The sequence below is a fragment of the Lutjanus erythropterus genome, chromosome 3, assembly GCF_056507025.1.
Source record: "Lutjanus erythropterus isolate fLutEry1 chromosome 3, fLutEry1.hap2, whole genome shotgun sequence".
In the NCBI taxonomy this organism is placed as follows: domain Eukaryota; kingdom Metazoa; phylum Chordata; class Actinopteri; order Lutjaniformes; family Lutjanidae; genus Lutjanus; species Lutjanus erythropterus.
In genome coordinates, this window is record NC_139319.1 from 29660067 (window position 1) to 29676497 (window position 16431).

Consider the following 16431-nt stretch of genomic DNA (forward strand, 5'->3'; position numbering starts at 1 on the left):
TCTTCTATAAATTTGCTGCAATACTCACTCCTATGAATAAACTTTTTCCCATACATTCACATCTTCTATGGTTAATCATAATAAACAATTCAAACAAATATGATCAAATGGAACTTCTCTTCTTGTCTCTCTGTTGGCTTAGTTATTCTGCCATATATGTATAATATCAGTCACACTTTTGGTCCCCACTCACTAGTAACACTACATACTTCAAGAAATTTAATCTTATAATTGAAGTCAGTGCTCAATACACAACCTTTGCTGGAAACAGTGCATTGCTACCTGATGACCACTTTTACTTGTCACTAAAGAAAGAATCCAAAGGTATTTCACCAAAACACAAACACTAAGACAAACTCATTGTTACAGCTTAAAAGTATCAAAAACCAAATATCCCAAAAACTGTTCCAAAGACTACAGCAAAGTATCTGGAGACTTCATTGCTTATTCAGTGAAATGCATGCACACAAACAAGTTCCAGCAAACCCTATCTTATCATTCATCAACTAATGAAGTGTTACTAAACACACTGAAGCACATTTCTTTGGTAAAAAAAAATCTTAATCTTCGAGAGAGATGACAAATGGTTTTGTCTTTGATTTTGTAAAGGCCTTGTAACTACATAAACTGTGTATTTAAACCATAGTACGTCGCTTGATCTCTAACTTCGCTGTACTGAACTGTAATTGCATTTCTGAGAATAGACTGTTCCTGTTTGCCTTTGATATTACCTATAAATGTGTAGAAGATATGAAGTAATGTTTGCATGCATACAAACGGACTGGGGTTGGAAACAGCTAAGGTCATGTGTATCTTGTCCAGAACAGGACCTTTATACTCAAACACTGAAGTGATCAAAGAACTGAAATATATAGTTTCAATTAAATGGTCACTTATATTGTAAATGTTTACCTGATGAAAATGTACAATTGTAATACATCAATTAAAACACTTTAGAAACTACACTGTCGTTGCTGTTATTGCTGTATTATCTAACAGCTTGCATACTGAATTATATTCTGAAGGATAGTTTTCAAAAGGTGGCTTTGCCCAAAATTCGATGTGTTGACATAAATAATGGTTGGAAGTAGGGCTGCAGCACGATTATTTTTTATACAATTAATCTGTTTTTACATTTTTTTTGATTAGACAACTAATCTAATGACTAAGATTATTTTTTAATTACTCGATTAATATAACCAAGTGCCAAGTGGATGCATGGTGTGCTGTTGCCAGCAGCGGTGCAGAAACTACTTTTAATGTGAGGCTGATGACATAGCATTAAAAAAAATTACAAACATTTTAAGTGACTACTACTAACATAAACAAGTTATGCACATTGACAATTATAGTATATTGTGTTTGGGGCTAAAAAAAAAAGTAAACAGGACAGTGCTGTCTTGCTGCTGCTGCTTGATGGTGTTTTCACTTTCAGCACTTGTTCACAGTTCTATTGCTGTGATAAGGCATATCCAATTCGCAGAGCTTACAGACAAGCATAGTGTAGCGTCTCTGTCTAAAATACTCCCACACTTTAAATAGTTGTGGACAAGGTTTGTCAGCTTCAGCTTGCTGGTGGATCTTTGCTCTGACCAGGCACAGCAGCTCATTGTGATGTGTTGATGCATGTTATGCAAATCTACAATTTTTTGTAATCAATGATGAGTTGGAAGAAGTTTTTCTACATAGCCGTGTGTATCACATTGACTAAATACAAAAAGTAGTTATAAATGAAGAATGAACTAAAACATAAGGGTGAACTAGTCATTGGTAACAGGCTATTTATGCTATAAAAATGCATTTATTCTTCATAATATTGGGTTGTCCACATCACACACCATTTCATTTAAAGCAGCTACCATGAACTTTGAAATTGTGTTGATTTTTGGACAAAAGCTGCAGTGTTTCAACTGCTGTAACCACAAAATATAAGATCAAAAATAAAATTTATCTTATGTAAAATCTCTGTAAAACTGTAAATGTAAAACTTTGCCTGGGAAAAAATGTAAACTAAGGCTGCCGCGACATTTTCACTACACGATTATTGTGGCGAAAAAGAAGCCAAAAACAGCCTCTTTAACTTTATTTATTGTGTTTTATTGTCTCTTTCTGACAAATGAAATTACACTTAAAATATGAGTGTAAGGAGGTTTAGAGAGTGTCTGTAACCATAAGTGAACAAACGCACACAAAAAGTGCAATTACACTAAATACAAATAGAGCATATTGTATATTTGCATGTGAAGCACTGGATTATCTACACGATACTATCATGTTAGAGGAAGCAACGATTTATGACTGTTGATAAATGAAGCACAGCATTGTCCATCTTTAAGTTCCAAATTAGCCAAAATTAACCAAAGCAGCTCTAGATACTGTGCCAAAATTAAGTAGGAAACTAATCTTTGAATAAAAGACTGCTGATGCATGAACACATAATGAGCCGTGCTCCAGCATGCACTACACATCTAAATCTACAATGTTTGACGTGTGTGAAAGTTCACTGGTTTCTTTCATCAAATGGTAAAAAGGTCAAATTGTTGCTTGTAAGCCAAAGGCAGGAAACGAAACAGTCATGGTGGACTTATATGAATCTAACCACGTCTGCAGGACAAGGTAATTTTAAATGTTGTCTGTTTTTCACATCAAGTACAAATGTTTCCCTGAGCCCACCATGAATGCTGGTTACACAGCCAGGTTAATGATAACACTAAAGGTATCTGTCCCTGGAATATCTTGGGAAAGATACATCATCATAATTCAACTACAACAGCCTCTAAAAATACCTCCATCATCCACCACCAGAGTAAACTTTCAAGTCTGCTTAGTTCCACTGCCTGGTTCTATTTTGGAGAGCTCTACAGGCTTAAGAACTGGGTCTGAATCTGCATTACAAGAACAGCTTTACGGGTTTTCCTCTGATTGATTCAAAATGTCACAAGCCCTGTTCTGCCCCTGGGCATCCACAATCCCACAGCTGTGCCTGGGAGGCACTGCATGAGTGTCTGCGTTAAGCCTTGCACAGTAGCTCACAGGAGGCATGTGACCTTCACCCTACCTCCAGATGTACTCCATCACAGGTGTCCAAGGCTAAACAAGGTCACAGCCGAGCCTCGTGTGGAATCTGCTCCCCGCTCCGTCCATACGGCTTTCTGGCCATTGCCTGGTGAATGAAAAGAAGATGAAGCAGCACACCTGCAGATGAGACCACAGCAGTGTCTGCATGCATATTATACAGGATGCAGGTCAAGCAGAAATATACAAAGCTCTCAAGTGCGCAGTGTAAACAGAAAGAAACAGGGTCACAATGAACACAATCAATTAACAAATCTAAAGCAAGTACTATTCAGGTTGAATGGGCAGAGATGTAGGCTAAATCCTACAGGCTTTGGATTGTTATCTTTAGGGAACACACTATTACAACTATTGACCTGGGAGGCTCTCAAACAATGTGAACAAGAATGCAAAGTATTTCAGTTCTCAAAACAAGGCAGCAGTGAATAGGGCAACCTTGATTTTTTCTAAAGCTTAGCAGCCTGTGAAGCGATAATAATGAATCTTACGTTATGGTGACATAATAAGTAATTTCAACTTTTTTTTTTTTTATATTATAGCCTGATATTATGATTCTGTAGAAAATAATTGGTATAAACTGTGGAGCATCTGCACATTTTTTAAATGTATTTAGCAGTCAGGGTAACAATGTAGGTTAGAACTGGGCAATATGTTGATATATCTATATTGTGGTATGAGCCTAGCTATCATCTTAGATTGTGATATGAACTTAACCAGATTGTTCTAACTGTTCTACTGTTTGCCTTTACCCACATTACAGATGATTATTTATCAAAAATTGTGTTGATCTTTTTTATTACACTTTTTTTTTTTAAAAATATTTGACTGACTGGGCAATGACAGCATTCTAAGGTCTGTTAGTTTTTGGTGCGTTCAAATGGCAATGCGTTTACTGTGTGTACATGATAAGCTCATTTGAACACCCATGTCATGTTCAAGATATTGTGAACTGTAAGTTTTCTGTTCTGTCCAAGTTCACAATGTTCTGTTCAGAACATCCCTGTCGAAATTATGATTTTGCAAGATCCATTTGAACACAGCATCTGTATAGCAGCCCATTGCTTTGGACACAGCTTGCATGATAGGCTCTGGAGAAGCAACAAAATCATTTTAACATCTATATTTTTTTGTCAAATTATTATTATTATTACTATTATTATTTTTGGTAAGCAGCCATGTGAAAAGCAGGATAATGTACAGTGCGTAAGTCAGTGTAAAACATATTGTGAAACAAAACAATATAACCTGCACACTGTACATTATCTCTTACATGAAAGCACCATTAGTCATCCATACAGTAATTTACAGTATGTTATTTCAGAGAAAATGTGTGTACTGAGGTCTACATGGTATAAAATGGCATTGCCTAATAATATTTAGATATTATTTCAAAGCCATATCGCCCAGCCCTGATGGTAGGTAAGCCTTTTGCTTATATACAACTGAGGAATAAACAGGCTTTATGATGTTTCTGACAAGTCTTATGAAGAAGCACATCTGCAGCTTAAAGAAAAAGCCATGCGCTAGAGGTAATTTATGAAATCTGCACTGTTATGATACCTTCTCCATTCCCCTAAATGGAATGACTGTTATTGATGAGAAGAAAGATGTTTCTGCTGTCATATCGGTGAGTTAAAGCTGCAGCAGTGACAGCTGAGGGCGATGAGCATCAGCGTCGGGCCGAGGAACAGCTGTAATGAGGAGAGGGTGGGGGTGCAATTCTGGAAGATTCTGCAGGAATCTTACGAGTGGACCCCATTTCATTCGTTTATTGTGGGGACTGTTTCTCTGAGCTAGGTGTCTAGCCTGCCCTGTCAAAGCCACAACGTACACAGTGTCTGGGACTAAAGGTTTTAGGGTGAGTTTTCTGGGTAACACGTCAGTATACAAACTTGCTTGTCACCATCAGAATCTATGATAATGTGTACATGTCTAGATGTTTTGGTATGACTTGAGGTTGCATGCTAAAAATATCGCAGAAATTTCATTTTTCTTACCATTTAGCTTATGTGGCTAAGCTACGTAACCAGCTAACGTTAGCCTGGTGGTTATTCAAACCATCTAATGTTGACTAATTAAGCTAATAAGCCAAGCTCACCACATCGCATTATTATCGATAAGAATCTGTCCTGATGGTGTAATTACAGTTGAGCCAAGCATGTTAACCAACGTTTTATTTCTTGCTGGCGTCTGCTGTCGACTAACGCTAGCTAACTTAGCTAAAGAGAAACAAATTACTGCAGCTACACTATGTTAGCATGCTAACGTTAGCTTGGTAGCTCGTTCAGTGGAATCCGTTAAGGTGTACAGCTATCGTTAGCTAACAATTAGATGAACGGTGAAAACCAGTCAGTTCAAACGTCAGCTAACAGTGCTATTTCACCTCTTAGCCTATCCAAGTAGCCACAGCCCCTTTGGCAGTTAATGTGACCTCAAGCAAATCTGCCTAAAATTGACCTTGATTCCATTTATTTCGCTAAAATGAAAGGGCTTACGTTATGTTGAACAACCTTCCTACTCTGTCAACGTTCAATCAGATAAAGCTAGTTAAAGCTAACTTCGCAGTAACGTCGATGCTAGCCAGCGCTTGTCTGAACGTTTTCATCGGCATCTCTTTGTTTTGTTTGATGTATGAGCCACCTTGTCAACACAATCCATCTTATCAATACGATACAAAATGCTATACTACTTTAAATGTGTTTATTGCAGAGCCAATGACGGGAATAGACTGATACCTGCTCCTCACTGCACAGATGTCAAGTAAGGAATTGGGAGAGGATGATATCAAAATACATAAATCCATTTTCATAAATCTATGTTAAGTCATATAACCATAGCACTGAAATATCCAAAGTCTATTAATGGTTTATACCATGACACACACACAAAAAAAAAAATAAAAATAAATAGATAAATATATATATATATATATATATATATATATATATATATATATATATACGTAATATGGTATTCCAGTGATGTAGGTGTTTCAAGTATAAAGAAAGCATTTTTAATAAACCTCACTGGCAAATAAGGTTTGCTAACTTAGAGGATTGGACAGTGTCTGCTGTTTGATTGGACCCATGCTGGTGTTTGATTTGGACCTTTTCTTTCACAACAGAGAGACCGTCCTATGCCCCTCCCCCTCCCCCTGCCCCTACAACTGTAAGTATACATAAAATAGAGCACCAAACCTTACCTGGGTACCCCAAGCTAAGTAAGCAGACGTTGCTGTCTAGAGACTTTATTCTAGCAGAGGTTATGCTATATTGAAATATATTTTTCAAGGAGACCATTTTTGTTGTATTCACAACTCCTGTTAGTAACACTGACTGATGTGCTTATACACCACTGCTTCTGGAAAGATTATTTTCTTATAGCCCCAGCATGAATGCAAGTTTATTTATTTTGCATTTTCCCAGCTTATTATTTATTTGCACCCCTCTCCTTCTTTTATGTCATTTCTCATTCGTATTTCTGTCTCATTTGTTTCCATCAGCAAATGCCCAACACTCCCGGGTTTGTGGGGTACAACCCATACAGCCACCTTGCCTACAACAACTACAGACTGGGAGGGAGCCAAAGCAGCAACAGTCGGGTAACGGTATGAATATTAACATAGAGTAAAGAAAGCAAGGGAACTGTCAGCAGGCCCAGGTAGAAAAATTCAAATCTGTAACAGATGTGGCTTAGTCAAAAGAAGACACCAAAGAAGCCTCTGCAAGCATCACTATCACTGGAGCGTTTCACAAGTTCGACCTTTGCTTTGTTAAGAGCAAATGAGATTAGATGCATTTTTGCATTCCACTGTTCAAAGAGCAGATGCTGCAGAATAGTCGGTATGAGAAACCCTATCTCATTCCATTACTGAGAGTGAATCTAAAATGTGTCATTCCAAACTCCCTCTGCTGCCTCCATCACAGTGCAGACTGGCTAAAAGTCCATCTGTGTGTATTCAAATACCACCTGCCTTTCAAAGTCTGCATTTCTGACAGCCATGTTAAGTAACCCATGCCATCAGTGTTGCCATGGCATTACAGGCTCGCAGCTCGGCATGGCTCTGGCTGCTGAGCAGTAATTTAGTCGCTGCATGCAAGCTGTGGTTGGCTGACTCTGATAATGGCATTATGGGCAAATCTCAGCTTAAGTGAGATTTTTGTATTTTTTTTTCCCACAGTCAGCGCTATTCCATTGTACTCTGTGGGGTTCCTGACTTGTGTATGGCCTCAAACTGACATTAATTAAATCATGTTAATTGAAGTAACACAAAATTACTTTGATGCATATTGTATTTGATTGCAAGTCCCATTTTTTGATAGTTGAATATCAAATTACATAACTATGCACTTGCATGTAGTTTTGAACTATACTGTAGCCTAGCTTAGTAAGAGTGTTTAAATAGTTGTCCTGATCAGTCAACAGCAACTGTGCCTTAAGGTTACTCTTCTTTGTTTACCAGAATTCCTCTGGAATAAATATTCCAAAGCCGCCCAAGCCACCTGATAAGCCACTGATGCCATATATGAGATATAGTCGTAAGGTAAGTACACAGCATTTAATTTCTACCTTTTGCATCATCATGTGCTCTGTTGGAAGACAGGGATGCTTTGCTTTTAATGTATTCTGTCAGCTCAGAGTAAGTAAGACATACATTTTGTTTCAGACACAGTAGTTGTTTATCGAGGTAGGTGTGAAGCCAAATTAAGCCAGGACTTAGCTAAGACTGTCCACACCATGTAGTGGGATTTATCAACTTGGAGATGGAGCTTAAAGCACACGGCCTCCTCTGGTTTGTGACCTCTCTGCAAAGAGATAACCACTTATAGCCCCTCCAACCCAACCCAACCCCACACCCATGTCTGGTTCTCATCACCAGGTTTGGGATCAAGTAAAAGCCTCCAATCCTGATCTGAAGCTATGGGAAATTGGGAAGATAATCGGTGGCATGTGGAGGGACCTCACTGATGAGGAGAAACAGGATTATTTGAATGACTACGAAGCAGAGAAGGTTGGTTGTTTTACAAGGGGTGTTTATGGGGTTTTTCTGATGGGTGACCAGTAGATGTGTCTCCCACAGTTGTGGGTCCCTCCAGTCATCATTCCTTTCTTCCTAACAGTCCTGAGTAAACCTCTTTCCTTATCTTGTTGTAGTTGATTGAAACAAGGGTCCACATGTTGTGTCTGCTTGCCTTCTCTGTTTCTTCGTCATTCCTGTCATCTTTTCCGCCGTAGATTGAGTATAATGAGAGCATGAAGGCCTATCACAATTCGCCAGCCTACCTGGCCTACGTCAATGCAAAGAGCCGGGCTGAGGCAGCCCTGGAAGAGGAGAGCCGCCAGAGGCAGTCCAGACTGGACAAGGGCGAGCCTTACATGAGCATTCAGCCAGCGGAAGATCCAGATGGTAAGGCCACTCAGCTAAATGCTTTGTCTCCCAAGGTTTAGAGCACTATGACAGAGCTGTAATTACTTTAGCACGACCACACAGAGTTGCCAGTCTGCACACCCAGAGACTGTTATCTTTTTCCCTCCTACACTGCTACAACCATCCACATTTCTGGTAATGCTACCTTTTGAAATGCCATTTCTGCTTTTAAGCTGCAAAATGGGACAAAATTTGTCTTTGTTTTCCACAACAGTTTACATTTTGTAGGTATTCTTGGCATTGGGTTAGACATAATTACAAAATTTACATTCTTTTCTCTGTTGTTTTAAAGACAGGCAGACAGACACGCACACACACACACACGTTAGATACACAAGCCAGAAGAAGACATTTGAGTTACACCCACCTCAAGGAAATGATGCTTGTCTGGGGTCTGGCTTGGTTACAGTAGAAGATAATGACGTACAGGAAAACTACAGATAAAACCAATTGCTATTTAGAAACACCCCAGACCATAAAAATGTCAGAGTTGGTATCCCAGTGGGTTATGTTCTCAATAGACTGCACGTACGTCAATGATTAAATAAGATTTAACTCTACGGGTGGCTACATATTCAGGCTGCAGATTGTGCTTTAGTAACAAATAAAGTCTTCCAGAAATTCGACTCTAAGCTGCTGTAATATCCCTGTTTTCCCTCTTTGGTCTGAAAAGCATCAGAACAGCCCATAGACATCAAGTGCCTAATAGAGACATAAAGTCAAAAGCAAAGGATGGGTCTGTCATGATCTGTTTTAAAGTGTATGTCTGTAGGGTGATTATTTTCAGCAGTAGAACTAACCAGCAAAACTAAGTTAACTACATTTGTTGAAAGTTTGTCATGGGCGTAATGTAATCAGGACAAGGCATCGCAGAGGTGCCATCGTGTTACTGTCATGCAAAATAACCTGACAAAACTTTATTTATACAGAGGAATCCTTTAATAAATGGAGAAGTTTAAAAATACATGGTTGCACACATTTGTGAGACTAAAGTGTACAGAATTTGGCTTAATTCTCACACACTGCACTGAGAATGAATTCCCTCCTTTGTCTGTTTCCTGTTGTTGTGTTCGACAACCTATGTGAGCACCTTTGAAACTTTCAACATGGTAAATGCGATTCATTTCTGCTCTCTGGAAAGTTTCAGGGTTGCACACAGGGGTGCAGAGCAGCCACAAGTTCAGGTGATACTCACTGTAAGCTCTGATTGCAACAAGCAGAGGTTTATCAATGTTTTGCCACAACAAATCCAAAAGTGCACGTATATGATAGGATTTAAGATTGACAAATGGAAATTAGAAGGGGAAGCTATTGATAAAAATGCAGATTGAGAAAAGAATCAGGTAATTTCTGTATGTAGCTATATATTTACCTTGTAAAAACAATACAGATTTTTGTCAAAATTTAAGTAGATGAAATTATGTAGATGATTAGATTTATTCAATCACTTCTTAAAAGTCCAAATTGTAATTAGACATAATGAAATTGTAATTATTTCATTACTGTGTAATGTAATTAATAATTTACTTTCTAATCATCTGACATGTTCATGTGGATCTTTTACAAGATGTCACATTTATTTATATGTTTCCACATCTACAGGGTATATGCAAATTACTTTTTAAATTCCGTCATTTACAGATCAAATGTTATTTTTGCGTTTGTCTAAAACAAAAGACATGTCTTGTATATAATGTCCTGGATTTGGTCTTGCATTTGACTGAAAACCTCTTCACTGACTTGAGGATAGTTGTATGCAGATTATGGATGCTAATGAATAAACATTATTCAGTTAAGTGCCCTTAAAAATTTAACTGATTTAAAATATTTTAATCAATAATTACTTAATAGTAAAGAAATGGCAGAACCATTTGTTGAATAAGGTAACTTAAACTTAAAATGAGAAAAAAAAATGAAAATAAGGGGAAAAAATGAGAAAAAAATTATGCATCTTATTAGCTATTAATGATTAATTGATTGGTTGCATTTTCAACTATCAGTTAAGAAAAATGGCCAAAATTTCAACCCTAATGTAGATACTGCACACATCTGAACACTGCACACAAATGAGTAAAGGAGAGTGGAGGAGAATTGTCAAATATAAATGCACCAAAAGGATGGTTCTCAAATTCAGGCAGACTTAAAACTGTATAGTCACTGTCAAAGATGCTTCTCAAAGTACTGCAGTTCTGATTTTATTCTGAATTCTTTTTTTTCCAAAATAAATAACTGATGTGGATTTTGAATCCATCTGGCCTTAATTCTTTAGTATGGAAAAAGTAACGAGGCATGATTATTGTCTTAAGGCACTGTAGATTAACTGTATTTGGATTTTACCTTCCTGCACAATCATTCCTGTATTTAAATGGCAAACGAGTATACATTTAAGACAAAGAAGAACATTTGCTGACGAATGAAAATTGCAGACTACATCTGTCCACATACAGTGGGTTATAATTAACCGCTTGTCCCATTCACCTAACAATAACGGCTCTGCTTTGCTTCAGGATGTATTTTGACATAATGGCCTATACTTAACTCTAACTCTGTATAAATATTGAGCAATATCCTCCTTATGTTTATAGTGCCTTGATACAGCAGCATCTGCATCATTTTGCATTGTATTATTTGTGCCAAAGCCTGTCATACTGGGTGATGGTGACTGTGTAAGTCTGTGCTTTTTGACAGGTTTGTTAAAACTATATTTCCTAAGACAATTTGAACAACTCAGATGTTTTTCGTGTCTTCAGATTACGACGACGGGTTTTCAATAAAGCATTCAGCTGCATCTCGTTTCCAACGCAACCATCGCCTGATCAGTGAGATCCTCAGTGAGAGCGTAGTCCCAGATGTGCGATCAGTTGTCACCACTGCTCGCATGCAGGTCCTCAAACGGCAGGTTCAGTCCTTAATGGTACACCAGGTATGATTGAGTTGTGGTCTTCTACTCTTCACATTATAGCAGCATTTATCAGACTTTGCTTTTTATGGGTTAATAGCTGTGGTGCCTGTGTGTCTTGTGTTGCAGAGAAAGTTGGAGGCGGAGTTGCTTCAGATTGAAGACCGCCACCAGGACAAGAAAAGAAAATTCATCGAAGCCACAGAATCATTCACAAATGAACTCAAAAGGGTACGGCATCTTTAACATCAAGCTTCGTCATCACTTACTCGCACGCAAGCTCCATTTTGCATGTTCAACTTGTGCAGTGTGCAGCCCTGGTCATGTGCCAGTCTACGCCTGCCTTACAGCCACCAGCTGGTGCTAACTCCATCCACATGTTCTGGCAATCATATAGTTGTCATCGTTTACAATTTGTAGCCCCATAACTGTTGTCCTGGAATGAGATGCAGCACTGTGCAGCTGAATGCACTGTCTGCTCTTCACAACAGGTGGCGGCATTTATCCTTTTACAGAGTGTTTAAATCCATCCATTCTCTTACTGAGGAGAAACAATTTCAAGACTGAACATGTACTGAGATGTTGTTATAGTTTAGAACAGAACAATGTGCTCATTCAGTGATACTAAAGTGAAAAAAAGATTCTAATGAATACCTACAGACTGCTTAAGAGTGCAGCAATTGTTTCCACCTCTCTACATTGAAACCCCCATTTACTGTGCTTTCAAGCTGTGCTGTATGAAGGTGGAAGTGGACATGGAGAAGATTTCTGCAGAGATTGCTGCAGCAGAAGAGGCAGCCCGCAAACGGATGGCAGAACGAGAGAAGGATGCAGGAGAGCGTGGTGCAAGAGAGGCCCCCACCTGTGTCTTAGCCGAAGAAGAAAAACACATTTGTGCAACGCATGGCAACAAGTCCCAGCAGAATTCTCTCAGTGAAAGTAGCAACAAGGATGGCGAGGACACAGAGTCCAACACCACAGACACACCAGGTGAGCCACACTGCCACTTGATTTATAGAGATGGGACCAATCTAATGTCTGGATCAGGCTCCAGTATTGGCAGAAGTCATTCAGTGGAGATGACTCACATCAACAATCTGCATTCTTCACTGAATTCCACAGCCTTGCATGCTTTTTATTCAGAAATATTGTGCTTGATTGTTAAATGGCACCTTTTCATGTCTATTTCACAAAAGTATTCAATACAATGTAAATGCATCTAAGTTGTAGCTGGCAAATACTGCTGGGATGAAGAAATGTACTAGCCTCCTTACTAATGGTACAATAAATCAGTACAAAAAAAGATGACTACCGACATAAGCCACAATAAACCACTATGTTCTGTACAAACACTTTTTGTCAGTGTTTGTAATGTAATATTTTCATTTTGGAACGTGAAATAAACTTAAACTCTCAGCAATGCATTATGAGAAATATACCATTATACAAGTTACATTACACAGACTAACAAGCTTTTTAGTGGTAAAAAGCGCTGTGTCAATCCTTCATCTAAACTGTGCACTGGTATTGATATAATATAGGTTTTGAAAGATATCCAAATTTAGGTATTGGAATCGGATCAGAACAGAAAAAAGGTGGATCACTGCATCTCTCTTTATTTGCTGTCTGGCTCTCTTGCAGGGCTTCTTGTTTTTTAAAATACTGTCATGTTTTTGTTTCTTTATCACAGGGAAGCCGAAGGCCTCGGAGGAGCTCGAGGCTCAACCAGGCAGTGAGGAAGGGGTGTCAGAGGACAAGGACAGTGTCCCAGAAGGAGCCATGGAGGAGGGAACCAGCGACAGTAACACGGGCTCAGAGACCACCTCTGCTCAGACAGAAGATGCCCCAACTAGTGAGCCATCAGAGGGGCCCAGCAAAGCAAGAGCAGCCCACTGAGTCAAACAGCTGGCTGACTGTGAACTGTAAGGCTGTCATTACATCTGTTGGTCTCTGATACCATCGTCTGATAACATACAGTATATTGCACAGTATCATCTCAGTTTGTCAAAGCATATGAAGAGTGTTCAGATGGGCTCGGTGTTCAACATGCCTAACGCAAAGATGATTTTTGAATTTTTGACGTTTTAGTTGAGTTCACAGACCCGCGCTGAATACAAACAAACAAAAAATATAAAGCACTTGAAGCCGACAAAGCAATGGTTCTGTCTAAAGTGTGCTGCAGAAGCCCATGTGAAAGCACTATATTTTCTCCACAGGCCTCATTGCGATTTGGAAGAACCCATACAGGCCCTCTTCAGCACATATTGATACATATCTCTAGCACTATGTCTGGCAGTACCCAGATCATCGCAAATGAAGACATGCTATATGAAAACAGCTGTCATATGAAACAAATATCATTGCTCAGTGTTATATTTAACGTTGTCCTTTGTATTGTAGTGTCATTGTTGCTTTTATCGTTATTTTTGCATGTTGCAATTTTTTTAAATGAATTGGAATACTTGTGAAGAGTGGAGCTGGGTGACCATCTCCTTGGCAGGAGAATATTTGTTTACTCTCTGTATCAGTATTACAGTGACAGTATTGTCTCAGGAGTTTGTAGTCATTAGTAGTAGTTATTTTTGTTATTTATTATAAGCATTTTTATTATTATACTTGTGTATTGGTTGTTCTGGGCCAAGCCCAGTCCATCCATGAGTATATCACATGATCATCAATGCTGTACAATGCTCAACTACCAGTGTTCTCAAGTTTGCTAGCTGTCAATCAAATCAAAAGCAGTACGCTTAGAACATATCTGTGTTACGATCAATATTGCAATTTTCAGCAGAAAACTTTTAAATGTACCGTAATTGTGTACACAGTGTAACGAGGTTTGCTTAAACATGGATTTTCATGTTGTAAAACAGCTTGAAGAACAGTCATGAACATGCAGTCTTAAAATGAATTTCCTTTTTCATATTTATACCAATAAACTTTTCTACCCTGAACAAGTTCTCACTTTTAATATGAATATGTTCACACACACGCACATTCAGTGCTTAACAAATTTATTAGACCTCCTGTCAAAAACAAAACAAGAAAACAAATATTTTAGAAATCTTTCACAAACTTGTTTAAAACTAAAAATGTTATTATTTGTTTGGCAAATAAACTGAAACAAGCAAATAGTCCTTTTTCACACATAATAACAAAAAAACTTTTTTATGTCCTCCTTTGGTCTTGATAACAGCTTGCATTCTTGCTGGCATTGTTTTAATGTCCTTTTCGACAGTTATTGAGTTCCAAACAGTTTCTAGCTGTTCCCACAGACTTGCTTTAGATGAAACCTTTGTGCGATCAAGCTTTGAACCTACTAAATCCCAACTTTGTTCAATAGGATTCAAATCCAGACTTTGACTTGGCCAGTCGATCAGTTCCAGGACTCCAGATTCCTTTTTCTTGGTCAAATAGTCTCTGCACAGCTTTGCTTGGGGTCGTTGTCTTGTTGGTATATGAACCCACAACCAATCAGATTCAGTCCAGAAGGGATTCCATGATGCACTAAGATGTTGTGGTAGACGTTCTTGTTAATGATATTGTTGATTTTCACTAATTTGCCCACACAGTTTCCACAAATGGATCCCTATATCATAATGGACTCTCCACTGTGTTTCACTGTGGATGCAATGCATCTGGCTTCAAAACGTTCTCCAGCTTTTCTGCGGACATAAATGCAACGATGCTGACCGAAAAGTTGAACCTGAACTCATCCGTCCAGAGTATCTTCTTCCAGTCATCAACAGTCCAGTGTTTGTGCTCCATGGCAAATCTGAGGTGTTTCTGGATGTTTGCAGGCCTCAATAATGGCTTCTTAGCAGCTAGTCTTCCCCAGTCGTCTGCTTATGGTCATTCTGGAGACTTTTTCAGACTCTGATCTAGAAGCATTTATCTCTGCGAGCATTTTATAAGTACCAGTCTTGGCAATTGACTCCAAAGCACACTTGACCACACTGTGAGAACACACACACACACACACACACACACACATATACATATATATATATATATATATATACATATACATATACATATACATATATATATATATATATATATATATATATATATATATATATATATATATATATATATATATATGTATATACACACATACATATATACATATATATACACCTTTGTGGTGCAAATGTGCATAATTCAAAATGGTGCATAAATGACTGTAAACAAGTACTATGTGTAAAGGTATGCAGAGGCTTCTTTCAGACATTCATTGTTGCATACATTGTGCATACAGCATATTTGTCCTTTGCACAGTACAGGTAAGGGAAGTGGGTAAGATGAGAGGGAATTGTTCTGATTTCCTGTTTTGAACCTAGCAGTCTTCCTGAATGTTCAGTTGTGCATGTTACTAAAATTTAGCAGATTTACTATTTAGGGAAAAGACTTGAGAGATTTTATCTTTTTATGATCTGTTTCTGTAGGTTGAGCCTCTCATGCGATGGTGTGATGATCAGATTTGGCCATGCTTTAGTTTAATTGTGAAAAATGTACCCTGCAATGCATTGCTTTGTACCCTGCGGTTAGCGCTGCCTCAAGTGAAAGCTAGAAAACCACAACCGCAGAGATACAGGTGTGCAGAAACCTGTACTGTTCTTACATCTTCTAAGTTAGTGGGCAAGAGAGTAGTTTTGCAAAGACTTATCTGCTGTCCAGCACCACAAAACACTACATCATATTGTATATACAATGATGCAAAAAAACCCCAACTGAATGACTCCATGAACAAAATTATAATTTTAACCAACATTAATACTTTACTAAATGCTGTATTTTACTACATGACAACTAAATATTTCTTCTTATAAATAAAAGATAACAGTTTGAATGTTAAGTGCTGGGGGCAAGAGCAAAATAAAAAATGTCTAATGGACTGGGTTAATGTATCTGAGTTTAAAAGATATTGATGCATATTCACCAACAGTACTTTGAACTATTGCATTCACAAGAATCAAATCTATGTATACAGTCAAGTCAAAGCATATTTAAAAATAAGCCACGCTGACAA

At 38.1% G+C, this 16431-nt stretch overlaps 2 protein-coding genes across 9 annotated transcripts in view; one reads left to right on the plus strand and one right to left on the minus strand.

Moving 5' to 3' along the window:
* LOC146330235 (zinc finger protein Aiolos-like) overlaps positions 1 to 5761 on the minus strand; it is a 42623-nt gene extending 36862 nt beyond the window's left edge. For 4 of the 5 annotated variants that reach the window (XM_084715729.1, XM_084715728.1, XM_084715727.1 and 1 more), the window contains exons 1-2: positions 4636 to 4771; positions 3059 to 3163 (exon numbers count right to left, since the gene is read on the minus strand). The gene's annotated coding sequence lies outside the window, so the exon portion shown is untranslated. Of the gene's footprint in view, positions 1 to 3058; positions 3164 to 4635; positions 4772 to 5072 lie in introns of those variants that run through there. The other variant, XM_084715726.1, reaches the window with a different exon arrangement.
* On the plus strand, positions 4794 to 14356 carry LOC146330237 (SWI/SNF-related matrix-associated actin-dependent regulator of chromatin subfamily E member 1-like). 4 transcript variants are annotated; one of them, XM_084715731.1, is made up of 11 exons: positions 4794 to 4933; positions 5785 to 5835; positions 6200 to 6243; positions 6578 to 6682; positions 7538 to 7618; positions 7955 to 8086; positions 8311 to 8482; positions 11254 to 11426; positions 11532 to 11633; positions 12131 to 12392; positions 13093 to 14356. In XM_084715731.1, exons 2-11 carry the CDS (start codon positions 5829 to 5831, stop codon positions 13296 to 13298), a joined length of 1284 nt encoding a protein of 427 aa, XP_084571857.1. In that variant the 5' UTR covers positions 4794 to 4933; positions 5785 to 5828; the 3' UTR covers positions 13299 to 14356. The 4 variants fall into 4 exon arrangements, with proteins under 4 accessions (XP_084571857.1, XP_084571858.1, XP_084571859.1 ...); XM_084715732.1 differs by having other exon boundaries at positions 6578 to 6676; XM_084715733.1 differs by lacking the exon at positions 7955 to 8086.
* Positions 14357 to 16431: the final 2075 nt, after the last annotated feature.